Raw genomic sequence first — 14,736 nt, forward strand, 5'->3', positions numbered from 1 at the left:
TGACAAAGATTTGGTTATTTCTGTACCTTGTGTAAAAACTGTGTACAGATTATTACTACAAAAAGGGGACACACTGTAACGTCCTGACCAGAGTTCTTATGTGTTTTGCTTGTTTAGTGTTGGTCAGGACGTGAGCTGGGTGGGAATTCTATGTTGTGTGTCTAGTTCGTCTGTTTCTATGTTCAGCCTGATATGGTTCTCAATCAGAGACAGCTGTCAATCGTTGTCCCTGATTGAGAATCATATATAGGTGGCTTGTTTTGTGTTGGGGATTGTGGGTGGTTGTTTCCTGTCTCTGTGTTTGTGTTCTGCACCAGCTGGGACTGTGACGGTATGTTCTTTTGTTATTTTGTATAGTGTTTTTGTTTTGTCCATTAACCTGTTTGGGGTGCAAGCCCGAAATCGGAACGAAAATGACAACAGCTGCAGGGCGCGAAATTCAAAATCTATTTTTTAAAAATATTTAACTTTCACACATTAACAAGTCCAATACAGCATTTGAAAGATAAACATCTTGTCAATCCAGCCAACATGTCCGATTTTTTTAAATGTTTTACAGAGAAAACACCACATATATTTCTGTTAGCTCACCACCAAATACAAAAGTGGACAGACACGTATGAATATGATTATGATGTATGAATTATGATTCAAGTAGCATGCACAAGCCAACCGAAATAAACTAAAACCAACCTAAAGAACCCAGAAAAAACTACCTCAGATGACAGTCATATAACATGTTACACAATAAATCTATGTTTTGTTCATAAAAAGTGCATATTTTAGCTATAAATCAGTTTTACATTGATGCTACCATAAATGCTACCACATAGCTACAGCCTGAATCCAGACGGGAGTAGCCAGAGAAAATACATACACCAACGTCGACTACTAATTACACCTCATAAAACATTTCAGAAAAACATATGGTGGATAGCTAATGAAAGACAGATATCGTGTGAATAAAGCCAATATTTCCGATTTTTGAAGTGTTTTACAGCGAAAACACAATATATCGTTATATTAGCTAACAACATAAGCTAGCATAAGGCAGCACTAGCATAAGTCAAGCGCTAGCCTAGCACAGTTAGCAGAGTTAGCATAGCACAGTTCGACAGATATATGAAAAAGCATCCCAAATTGGGTCCTTATCTTTGTTGATATTCCATCAGAATGTTGTAACGGGGTCCAATGTCCAGTAGAGTCTTTAGTTGGGTTCCAGAACGAACTATTTCCCTCTTTGGTTAGCAAGCACAATAGCATTGCGGCGCTAACCTCTCCTTCTTCAAAAAATTCTTCCAAAACATCACGTCTAAAGTCCAGAATAAATTGCAATAATATAATTAAAGTATATTGAAAAAACATACTTTAGGATGATTTTGTGACATGTATCAAATAATATCGCAGTCAGAGATCATATTCACCGTTATCGACCTTCTTCCAGAAGCCGAGACCAAATTATGCTTCGCGCCCGGATTTTTTTTTTAACTGCGCAGGTCTTACAAGAAGGTGTGTTATTCAGTCCATGGACGAGATATTCGACTGCTTTCAATTCTCACTTCCGCATTACAGCCTGATGAAGGCGTGTGACGTGTTTCTACGGTCCTAAGTGTAATGACCTTTTATAGACAAGGTCTTAAAGAGACACATCTCAATTCGGCTGGGAAAATGGCTGTAAAAATATTTCTGTTCGACTTAGAGAAACAATTCAAACCTTTTTAGAAACTATAGACTGTTATCTATCCAACAGTAGTAAATATATGCATATTGTAAATTAAAAAGTTTCTTAGGAGGCCGTTTGAAAATGTGCACATATTTTCCAGTTTTTTCAATATTCAGCTTGCAGCCCAAACAGGTTAAATTCATTATGTCAAATTACCACGCTGCACATTGGTCCTCTGATCCTTCTCGCCTCTCCTTGTCTGAGGAGGAGGACGAAGTAGACTGCCGTTACAGAACCACTCACCAAACCCGGATCAAGCAGCGTGAGAACGGGCAGCAGCGACAGCAGCGGCGGTACCAGGAGGGATGGTCATGGGAGCAAATATTGAACGGAGAAGGACCCTGGGCTAAGGTTGGAGAATATCGCCGCTCTCGGGAAGCGATGGAGGCAGCTAAAGCCCAGGAGCGGTGGTATGAGGAGGCAGCACGGAAGCGTGGCTGGAAGCCTGTGATGGAAGCCTGTGAAGAAACCCCAAAAATTTCTTGGGGGGCTAAAGGGTAGTGTGGCGAAGGTAGGTAGGAAACCTGCGCCCACTTCCCATGCTTACCATGGAGAGCGGGAGTACGGACAGACACCGTGTTATGCGGAAGAGCGCACGGTGTCTCCTGTACGGGTGCATAGCCCGGTGTGGGTTATTCCACCTCCCCGCACTGGGCGGGCTAGAGTGAGCATTGAGCCAAGTACCATGAAGCCGGCTCTCCTCGGGCCGGTGTATATGGCACCAGCCTTACGCATGGTGTCCCCGGTTCGCCAACACAGCCCAGTGCGGGTTATTCCACCTCCCCCGCACTGGACGGGCTACGGGGAGCATGCAACCAGGTAAGGTTGGGCAGGCTCAGTGCTCAAGGGAGCCAGTACGCCTGCACGGTCCGGTATATCCGGCGCTACCTTCCCGCTCCAGCCCAGTACCACCAGTGCCTACACCACGCACCAGGCTTCCAGTGCGTCTCCAGAGCCCTGTTCCTCCTCCACGCACTCTCCCTGTGGTGCGTGTCTCCAGCCCAGTACCTCCAGTTCCGGCACCACGCATCAAGCCTCCTGTGCGTCTCCAGAGCCCTGTACGCACTGTGCCTTCTCCCCGCACTCGCCCTGAGGTGCGTGCCCTCAGCCCGGTACCGCCGGTACCACGCACCAGGCCTATAGTGCGCATCGAGAGTCCAGTGTGCCCTGTTCCTGCTCCCCGCACTAGCCTTGAGGTGCGTGTCTCCAGTCCGGTACCATCAGTTCCGGCACCACGCACCAGGCCTACTGTGCGCCTCAGCAGGTCAGAGTCGGCCGTCTGCCCAACGCCGCCTGCACTGCTCGTCTGTCCAGCGCCGTCTGAGCTGCCTGCCTGCCCAGCGCCGTCTGAACTGCCTGCACTGCTCGTCTGCTCAACGCCACCTGCACTGCTCGTCTGTCCAGCGCCGTCTGAGCTGCCTGCCTGCCCAGCGCCGTCTGAACTGCCTGCACTGCTCGTCTGCTCAACGCCGCCTGCACTGCTCGTCTGCCCAGCGCCGTCTGAGCTGCCTGCACTGCCTGCCTGCCCAGCACCATCTGAGCCATCCGTCTGCCCAGCGCCGTCTGAGCCATCCGTCTGCCCAGCGCCGTCTGAGCCATCCGTCTGCCCAGCGCCGTCTGAGCCATCCGTCTGCCCAGCGCCGTCTGAGCCATCCGTCTGCCCAGCGCCGTCTGAGCCATCCGTCTGCCCAGCGCCGTCTGAGCCATCCGTCTGCCCAGCGCCGTCTGAGCCATCCGTCTGCCCAGCGCCGTCTGAGCCATCCGTCTGCCCAGCGCCGTCTGAGCCATCCGTCTGCCCAGCGCCGTCTGAGCCATCCGTCTGCCCAGCGCCGTCTGAGCCATCCGTCTGCCCAGCGCCGTCTGAGCCGTCCGTCTGCCCAGCGCCGTCTGAGCCGTCCGTCTGCCCAGCGCCGTCTGAGCCGTCCGTCTACCCAGCGCCGTCTGAGCCGTCCGTCTGCCCAGCGCCGTCTGAGCCGTCCGTCTGCCCAGCGCCGTCTGAGCCGTCCGTCTGCCACGAGCCGCCAGAGCCATCCGTCAGTCAGGAGCCGCCAGAGCCATCCGTCAGTCAGGAGCCGCCAGAGCCGCCAGCCAGTCAGGAGCCGCCAGAGCCGCCAGCCAGTCAGGAGCCGCCAGAGCCGCCAGCCAGTCAGGAGCCGCCAGAGCCGCCAGCCAGTCAGGAGCCGCCAGAGCCGCCAGCCAGTCAGGAGCCGCCAGAGCCGCCAGCCAGTCAGGAGCCGCCAGAGCCGCCAGCCAGTCAGGAGCCGCCAGAGACGCCAGCCAGTCAGGAGCCGCCAGAGACGCCAGCCATATATAGGTGGCTTGTTTTGTGTTGGGGATTGTGGGTGGTTGTTTCCTGTCTCTGTGTTTGTGTTCTGCACCAGCTAGGACTGTGACGGTATGTTCTTTTGTTATTTTGTATAGTGTTTTTGTTTTGTCCATTAAATTCATTATGTCAAATTACCACGCTGCACATTGGTCCTCTGATCCTTCTCGCCTCTCCTCGTCTGAGGAGGAGGACGAAGTAGACTGCCGTTACACACACTTTTTGTGACTAAAGACAGGGATGAAATCCAGTGGACAAGGATATTACTGGACGTTCAAGTTGCAACTGACACACCAAACCTCGCACACGCACACGCACACGCACACGCACACGCACACACACAGCATCACATTTACACATTGATGAGACAAAGACACACAGAGATATCAACACACTTAATCCTCCCAAAGAAGAGTTGGGGAGGGATGGGAGAGGAGAGGAATAGAAGAACGGCAGATGGCCAGAAAGACGTCAATCCAACTCATTCTTCCAGACAGCATAGGGCACTGTGGGTAATTGCAAACAGGACTGACGTTAGTGTTGGGACCCTGCACGTCACGGAGAGGAGGAGAGGATGAGAGAAACAGGTAGATAATGAGGGAAAGCTTCAGGCCACAACAGGCCACCACCACCTAGTGAAGCCAGTGAACAGGGACAGACATGCCTCGACTCTCTGGGTGAAGGTATTCAACAAAACAGACAAACTATGATTCATTTATTTTCGACTCACATACAGGAATTCCTTACACAACAAGATTGCCACTTGTATTTTTTTTGTCAATTCAATGAATAGCAACCAAAAACAAGCATAAATCACTCAAAACCACAAAATGAGTTGTCCATATATCACAGTAGAAACCTCTAACCCACAACACGACATCGGAATGTCAGCCAACCCGGGGGGAGAGGGGGGTCAGGGTATGTAATCATTGGGACAGTCATCAAGCAGTGAGGGCATGAAGAGACTCATCTGCTCAAACCGTCAGTGTTACTGAAAACCCATTCATTTCAACTTCTCTTCAGTCTGGCTTTTCTCCAGTTTTATTTAGAAGCATTTAATTCTCTCTTTTAGCAAAAGTCACTGAGTTTCCTCAGTCCTCCCTGGCAGAGTAGAGGAACGGGTTGATGTTATTTCTATGTAGAGGATGGTAATTGATATCATTACATTAGTGTCACAGTTATTGCATGTTTATTTAATCCCACAATTCACCATTTCTGCCAACTAGGCTTTTATCCCAGTAGCGCGGAGGGTGAAGAATGTTGCAGAAAGAAATGCATTACAGACATGAATCACTGTACTTATGGGAATGTTTTGTATGGTTGTCCCATAAAATGTATGTTGTTTGTATAATTCGTTATTGTTTACATAATTATTTCAATCTGCAATATACACAGTACATGTTTCTTCTGGCTTCATGGCTCAGAAGAAGCAACCACAGAGTCCTCAGTATGATGTCCCTGAGCTGGGATGACTGGGAGGATTTGCACTGAGTGCTTTGACCTCTAGAGACTAAAGAGATAGTTGCAACAACGGAAATCAACTCAATCCTTCGGGGTGCGTGTGAAGTGGGAACTCAAATGATCCAATCTGCTCTCTTACCAAATTAAACAGATGGTATCTAAATCTACCAAAAATATCAGACATTTAACATATTATGTCAACATTTTGAAAGACTTGACATTTTGGTTGTTGTTTTTTAGATAATTGTTTTGTGGTGAAGTGGGCATCTGCTGACTCATCTCCCCTCTGTTAACAAAACAGGGACTCATTTAGATAACTGATAAAATACCATCTTTATTAAATACAACAAATATAAACAGGGTTCACAGTCATAGAACACATACTGGTAACCACACCCACGTGCATACACACACAGACGCACGCACACACGCACGCACACACACACACACACACATATAAACAGGGCTCACAGTCATTGAACACGTACTGGTAACCACACACACACACACACACACACACACACACACACACACACACACACACAGACAGACAGACAGACAGACAGACAGACAGACAGACAGACAGACAGACAGACAGACAGACAGACACACACACATATCAACAGGGCTCACAGTCATAAAACGCATAATGGTAACCGCACACACGTGCATACACAGTCATAGAACACATACTGGTAACCACACACACAGACACACACACACAGACACACACACATACACACACACACACACACACACACACACACATAAACAGGGCTCATAGTCATAGAACACATACTGGTAACCACACACACAGACACACACACACACACACACACACACACACACACACACACAGTCATAGAACACATACACACACAGTCATAGAACACATACTGGTAACCACGCACGCACGCACGCACGCACACGCACGCACGCACGCACGCACGCACGCACGCACACACACACACACACACACACACATATATAAACAGGGCTCACAGTCATAGAACACATAATGGTAACCACACACACAAACACACACACACACGAACACACACAGTCATAGAACACATACTGGTAACCACACACACACACACACACACACACACACACACACACACACACACACACACACACACACACACACACACACACACAGTCATAGAACACATACACACACAGCCATAGAACACATACTGGTAACCACGCACGCACGCACGCACGCACGCACGCACGCACGCACGCACACACACACACACACACACATATATAAACAGGGCTCACAGTCATAGAACACATAATGGTAACCACACACACAAACACACACACACACGAACACACACAGTCATAGAACACATACTGGTAACCACACACACACACACACACACACACACACACACACACACACACACACACACAGTCATAGAATACATACTGGTAATCACACACACATATACACATACACACACACACACAACCTACTCTCTTATACAATCTGTGCAGCTCACAATCTCTGATCATAAGAACATATTTATAAAGCACATTATAAACACTGAACACTGTGCAAAGCATTTTGTTCAGACACATTCTAAGTAGGCAAGGTAATTGAGGCACCATGGTAACATGGACAGGGGCAGGGATGTGTCTTTGGATGACCAGTAAAGTACTTCTACCCAGTCGGGTGAGTATGGATTAAGGCCAGTGGTATCTACTAGTGTTAGCCCTGCACAGCCATTGGGAGGAAGGGTCAGCTGGAAGCCTGACAGGTCCAGGATCAGATTTCCCTGCCGCCCAGCCTAGCTGTCTCCATTACACACTGAAAACTCTCCACTGGCCCAGGACCAACACTTAGTGCTGCTCTCTGTTTGCACCACAGCCCCCAGGCTGATTTCTTTGTGTTCCACGTCAACACAATATCACTGCAAAGCATTTCTGCCATAGTTTTCAGAGACGGGTGTCCAGTCCCATCAGGACATTCAGAGTGTTTTTACACATAGTCCTCTTTAAAAGAACTGATCTTTGAATGAGGACTCAACTCTTTTGTCAGTTCACTTCACCTATTTTGTGGTCCGAGTCCTCTTTGCATTGGCATTGCCATGGTTAGAAAAGAACCAAGATCTTTTTCCAAAATTCAGTCAATGCACTCCGGGTTTTTACAAAGTGCAGTGCAGGACAAGCCATTCCATCAAAACGTGTTATCGGACAGCTATATACACCTGCTTACATTTTGAAAGCTAATAGACTGCATTTAGTGAAAAAAAGGGAGAAATAATCATTTTAATCAGAAGACATTATTAACATGTAAATATTATTGGTACCAGAATAAATAGCAGAAGAATAACTGCCGATTAAATAATACTGTAATTGAAAATTATACACCCAATGTAAGCTACCACCCTTTTAAGAGCTAGAATTGATTTTGGACCGTATGTTGTGATTCTCACCAAATATGTTGTTGTCTTCTCACACTATTCAAACCCCACAATCAGATAAACAGTTTATGAACCTCTCTTAGCCTATAGATCACATATGGGAAACAAATCATCTGAACTAAAAACTAAACATTTCGGTGGATTTTTGACAATTGCTAATCAATATAAAAAAACATCACATTTTTTCCCATGAACCTGCACATCCACTTCTCTCTTTTGTGGCACCAATGTGAGTGTTTAAGGCAGGGAAACAATGCTGCAGTAGTCTAGTGTGTCTCGCGGAAATAATGACAAGTGAACCTGGGGAGCTTCGTGTTCACATTGCACTAAAAAAGGAACCGAACCTCGGAATTCAAGAGAACCGAACTCAGACCAGCTCTCGAGATGATCTCAGTTCGGTTCGCTTAGTGGGCTCTTCTGAGGGGGTCTGAGTTCCTTTGGGAGTGTTCACACTGCACAAAAAAAATTGCAAACTGCACTGGGTTCACAAAAATGTTAGAAACGCCCTTAGTCAACCCTCTACACACATTAAAAATGGCCCTGTGCATTTAGCTAGATAGCACACAATAACAAATAAAATGGCACTGCAATTCACTCATGTCTTAAAAACACCAACATTTACAATTGCTAGAGTTGTATGTACTGTATAGACTGTTATTACAATCTGGTAAATATATAATAAATAAATATACATTCTGTTTCAGCTGTTTTTATTGTCAATATGATGGCATCATACTCGATTCTCAGTGACATTAGCAAAAAGCAAGCTGTCACAATATCTCTGCCATGGTCTCATCAGTTCTGTTTGTAGTAAACGGTGTGAGCCATTGACGGTGCAAGCGTGCAAGTAAGTCCTTGAGTAAAACAGTAATTTTTTTGTATCTCTTCTCCTTTACTTTGCCATCCTCCTTTATCTTTCTCTCTATTTAACTTAGAGGCAGAGTACCAGGGTTGTATTCAGCAGATCCTCTGTCTATCTATCCATCCTGTCTCACACCTGAGTGACCAGGGGTTCCCTGAGGTACACGTTGCCTTTGTTCTCCCACCCGTCCTGCCCCGCACACAGTCCTGACAGCAGTGTCCTATTGAGGGGGTTACAGATTCCCTTGCAGTCGCCCACATACAGGGGAGTGTAATCTCCCTCCCGCTCGTCTCCCTCCTCATCCTCACCCTCCCAGACAGAGGTGCTGATGTGGGTGTACTCACTGATTTTCTCGAGACACTCCGTCTCTCGGTGATAGAAGTAGCTGAAGTTGGACACAATGACGGGGACTGGCAGGGAGATGGTGAGCACGCCAGCGATGGCACACATGGAGCCCACCAGCTTGCCCCCCAGAGTCGTAGGGTACATGTCCCCGTATCCCACTGTCGTCATGGAGACCACGGCCCACCAGAAGGCCTCAGGGATGCTGGTGAACACCGTGTCGGGGCTGTCCGCCTCGGCGAAGTAGACAGCGCTGGAGAAGAGGATGACTCCGATGAAGAGGAAGAAGATGAGCAGGGCCAGCTCTCTCAGGCTGGCCTTCAGAGTCTGGCCCAGGATCTGCAGGCCCTTGGAGTGACGCGACAGCTTGAAGATCCTGAACACCCTGACCAGCCTAATGACCCTGATGATGGCCAAAGACATGCCCGGGTCCTTGTTGGAGGTTTTGTCCCTGGCCAGCTCTGTGCCCAGAGTGACGAAGAAGGGAATGATGGCGAGGAAGTCGATAGTGTTCATCACGTCCTTGAAGAAGTGGAGCTTACTGGGGGAGCTGGCTAAGCGCATAATGAGCTCAAAGGAGAACCAGAAGATACATATGGTCTCCACCTGGAAGAAGGGGTCATGGAAAGCACTGCCAGTGGGAGGGACCAGGATGGTGATGTTGGGGAGGGTAGGATGGGGCTGGTAGGTGAATTTCTGGAGGGAGAGAAGGAGAGAGGGAAAGTGAGTGGTAGAAATTAAGCAGGAGAGATTGAGGGGAGGTAGAACAGTGAAGGGGGGAATGACTGTGGTTTAGACAAGAGATAACAAACAGGTTGTAACGTCTGCTTCCAACTCACACCCTCCAACACGTAGATCCCCTGAACGCTGCTAACTTTCCAGCCCACTTTCCAGCTCACACTCTCAAACACCCTGAACGCAGCTCACTCTCCAGATCCCAATCACCTGAATTCTAATCAACTGTTCACACACCTGTATGTCATTATCACACACTATTTAGTTCAGTTCTTTGCACCCCATCACTGTGAGGTATTGTTTGTTTTGTGACACACGTCTTACACGTCTTTCATAGCACTGGTTTTCCTGTGATTTACGCCTCCCGTGTATGTTAGATTTTGTTTTCCTAACAACGCCTTTTGCCTATTCCCTGCCTGTACTTTAGCCTATCGGATTTCCTGTTATCTACCTATTGCCTGATCTCCCGGACTACATTACTAGCTTTTACCCTGCCTGTACTGTTGCCCTTTTGGACCCCCTGTGTATGACCTTCTGTCTGTCCCTGGACCCAGCTACCTGCCTCCTCCTGTGGTCCTTTACAATAAACACCTGCTGCGCCCTGCGCTTGAAACCAGCTCTCTGTCTCCCCTCGTGTTCATTACAAGGGTAATGAAGGACATCAATTAATAAGAAATAGTAAGGAGGGAAGGTTAGACAGAGATCGGGGAGAACCATGATGACTACAGTAAACATGAGAAGGAGGAGATAGGGAGGAGAAGTGATTATTTTAAAGGTGGCAAAGTCTTTCCTCAGCACATGTGGAAAATGTATCTGTCATCACGGTCTGATTAAGACTGTGATAACTGTAATACTGTGTTAACATAAATTCACTTGTGCAATCACACTCTCTTTCTTTCCGCAGACTTTGATACAAATGTGTTTGGTCTCTATATTTAAACAGAAGAAAAACATTACAGTGCATGACTGCATGTGACAAAGGCTAATGTTACAGCACAGCGTCTGGACTAACGGAGGAATCTGACACTTCATTTCATCCTGACAATGTTTTCTAAGAAGCAGTCTTGGGGTTCAAAGTGGTACAAAGGTTCAAAGGTTTTATGGTATGTCCAGCCATGAGACGGATTGGAGTCTAATGGCTCAGAATCTTTATTGCCTATGATAAAATTATAGTGAAGCAAAAGTCTATGATACTCTGTTTGTGTGTTAGTGCGTGTCCATGTGCCTGCATGAGTGTGCCTGTGTGAGGTACATATACAGCAGTTGTTTGTTTGTGCATATACTGCATATGTTAGTCTTTATGTAGAGGCCTGGAATGCTTTTACCAACTGAAATGACAGTGACATTTGCCCTCACATTTGTCACCCACTTTAGTTCCATTTCTCCTCACCTTTATGAGGTTCAAAAGCCATGATCACACTGCCCCGGCAGACATTCTCACTCTTTGTCACCCAATAACAAAGGTATAACAACTAGCCGCTCATTCCAAATGGTCACAGAACCATACAGCATGTCTTTCAATACTGTATGCAGTGTCTAGAGCTACCGGTGCAACGAGAGGTGATCGTAAAATATTTATTTTCAGTTGCTGCCACCTATGCTGCCATTTTGAGTCTGTACAGAGCACTGTGTGTCTTATGTCAGATGTTCTGATCATGTGAGTGTGTGTGAGTGACTGAGTGAGTGTGAGAGGTCGGGTGTGTGCATATGCGCTTCGGTAAGACCCACCGTATACCTTGTGTTCTGTGCTTTTGCATGATCCCTCAAAATCCAAAAGCAGCTAAGCCAACCTTGTCGGTAAGCCACTTGGCGTGTGGGGTTCATTTCATTTTGTGCGAGTCATCAAATAGGTGTTCTGTACTACTCTTTCCATGCCTCTTTCAGTGGGTATGAGTCAGTGTGTTTATTAATGGGAACCAACGTTTACGTGTTGATGTGCTCTTAGGGTTGTGCTTACGCTATATATAGCTCCTTTAGATCTCTAAGGAGTAACGTGAGACACGCTCCTCTCCACTCTCCTCTGCATTCCACTCTTACTTACCCTCTCTTCCTCCCTCTCTCCCTCTCTCTCTCCCTCTCCCTCCCTCTCTCCCTCTCTCCCTCTCTCTCTCCCTCTCTCCCTCTCTCTCTCCCTCTCCCTCCCTCTCTCCCCTCTCTCTCTCCCAGTTTATATGTTCCTATCAACTCCATCTATTCCCGTACGGAGTCGTCTTGGCAGTGATCCTGGAGCACCAGTCAAAGTGAGACACAGATGGACAGTGATCTGGAGATACCATCAATAAAGCATAATGTTCTTTGTGCAGTCCATATTTACCCCTCCCTTCCTGCCCCTCATCTCTCTCTGTCCCACCCCTTTTTCTCTCCCGCTCTTACCTGCAACCTCCCTCTTTCTCTAGTTCCCTAACTGTGATTCTCTTTCTCCTCCAATCTATTTCTCTTGTATTCCTACCACACTTTCGTTCCCCCTCTCCTCACCACCCTCTCTTCCCATTCCTTTCCCTCAATTTTAACGACATGACTAAAATATTCTCAGAAATGTCTGTCGTGTGTGTGTGTGTGTGTGTGTGTGTGTGTGTGTGTGTGTGTGTGTGTGTGTGTGTGTGTGTGTGTGTGTGTGTGTGTGTGTGTGTGTGTGTGTGTGTGTCGCATGTTGTGTTTAACCCTGTAAGGGGCCTGTGTCGTCACACATGTAGTATTTATGTTCCACAGGGTGACATCTGTCATTGACTTTCACCAACTGTCATCCACTAACTGTCATCCTTCACTAACTGTCATCCTTTATTAATTGTCATTCTTCACTGACTGTTGACGATCACCCCATCATCAGTCTCCCAATGTGCTAACCTCTGTTCTCTTAGCACCCTGTCGAGATGCATTCCTTACTCTTTCATCCTCTCTTCATTCCTCTCCTTCCTCTATCTGTGCTTTATGCACATCTCCCGCAGCCTCTCCTTTCTCCTGGTCCCTTTGTTTGTTTCCTTTTCTACTATTCTCTGTTTCTCTCTCATTCTCTCTCTCCTGTGTGTCATTTCTGTTTGGCCCTCAGGCCCCTGGCCCCACATCGGTCCCCTCTCACCTCTCGGAGCTCCTTCTCATTCCTGAAGTCAGGCAGCGTCTCCAAGCAGAAGATGGCGATGGACACCACAATGACCATGACGCTGATGATGGCGATGATGCGTGCGCCCGAGGAGGATTCTGGATGCTCAAAAAGCATCCAAACCTTCCTCTGCATCTCGTTCTCAGGCAGCGCTGGCACCTCCTCCTTGGGGAAGCCCTCATCCTCCTTGAAGCGTTCCATGATCTCCTCACCAAGCTCATAGAAGCGCAGCTCATCCAAGAACACATCCAGGGGCACGTTGGCAGGCCGCCGCAGCCGCCCGCCAGACTGGTAGAAGTAGAGGATGGCATCGAAGCAGTTCCGGTTCCGGTCCAGGAACAGCTCATTGCGCAGAGGGTCAAAGTAGCGAATTCTGCGGTTAGGGTCCCCCAGGAGGGAGTCAGGGAACTGGGCCAGAGTGCGGAGCTGTGTCTCGTAGCGCATCCCCGACACGTTGATGGCTAGCCGCTCCGTCAGGGCCCAGCCCCCCCTCCACAGGGAGCCTGAGCGACGGCAGCTTTCCCTTTTCCCCTCAACCCTCTCCTTTTCACTGCCGTTGTTCTCTGTCTCCTTCTCTCCCTTCTCCGCCTTGTTGCGCTGGTCCTTGGTCTCCTTGTCGCTCTCGCTCACCTCCTCTGGGAGATGTTTCTTGTCTCCTTCTCCTCCTCCTTCACCTCCACCCTTGTCATGGTTCTCCATTCCTTGGTCTGTCATTCAACTTCTATTTAGTTCTTTGTGAGGACAGTTTGTCCCCTTATTCTAGAGAGAAATGCACAACGCTGCTGAAGTTATCAAGAAACATATCAGGTACTGCAGAAGAAGAGACATATCAGGTACTGCAGAAGAAGAGACATATCAGGTACTGCAGAAGAAGAGACATATCAGGTACTGCAGAAGAAGAGACATATCAGGTAATGGCAGATAAAGAAGTGGGAGGAGAAACAACTCACATTATTGGCAATTTTAATACTCATAATTATTTAACAGAAATGTAAGCTTTAAGTAATTTCAGCCAATTCACCCGCAAATACACTACCGGTCAAGAATTTTAGAACACCTACTCATTCAGGGGTTTTTCTTTATTTTTACTATTTTCTACATTGTAGAACAGCTTTGAACACTCTTGGCATTCTCTCAACCAGCTTCACATGGAATACTTTTCCAACAGTCTTTAAGGAGTTCCCACATATGCTGAGCAATTGTTGGCTGCTTTTCCTTCACTCTGCGGTCTGACTCATCCCAAACCATCTCAATTTGGTTGAGGTCGGGGGATTGTGGAGGCCAGATTATCTGATGCAGCACTCCATCACTCTCCTTCTTGGTCAAATAGCCCTTACACAGCCTGGAGGTGTGTTGGGTCATTGTAACTGACTTGCCTGGTTAAATGAAGGTTACATTTAAAAAATAAAATAAAAATGTCCTGTTGAAAAACCAAATGATAGTCCCACGAAGCCCAAACCAGATGGGATGGTGTATCGCTACAGAATGCTGTGGTAGCCATGCTGGTTAAGTGTGCCTTACATTCTAAATAAATCACAGACAGTGTCACCAGCAAAGCACCCCCACACCATAACACCTCCTCCTCCATTTTATGGTGGGAAATACACATGCGGAGATCATCCGTTCACCCACACAGCGTCTCACAAAGACACGGCGGTTGGAACCAAAAATCGCCAATTTGGACTCCAGACCAAAGGACAATTTCCACCTGTCTAACGTTCATTGCTCGTGTTTCTTGGCCCAAGCAACCCTCTTCTT

At 47.5% G+C, this 14,736-nt stretch overlaps 1 protein-coding gene across 1 annotated transcript; it reads right to left on the bottom strand.

The window, feature by feature from the left end:
- Nucleotides 1–7,751: 7,751 nt before the first annotated feature.
- Nucleotides 7,752–13,692, bottom strand: LOC129825004 (potassium voltage-gated channel subfamily A member 1-like). The gene is made up of 2 exons (XM_055884637.1): nucleotides 12,958–13,692; nucleotides 7,752–9,842 (listed from the first exon to the last, which is right to left on the bottom strand). The coding sequence occupies exons 1-2, from the start codon at nucleotides 13,690–13,692 to the stop codon at nucleotides 8,934–8,936; spliced, it is 1,644 nt and encodes a 547-aa protein (XP_055740612.1). The 3' UTR covers nucleotides 7,752–8,933.
- Nucleotides 13,693–14,736: the final 1,044 nt, after the last annotated feature.

This window comes from Salvelinus fontinalis, chromosome 2 (genome assembly GCF_029448725.1).
Source record: "Salvelinus fontinalis isolate EN_2023a chromosome 2, ASM2944872v1, whole genome shotgun sequence".
Lineage (NCBI taxonomy): Eukaryota > Metazoa > Chordata > Actinopteri > Salmoniformes > Salmonidae > Salvelinus > Salvelinus fontinalis.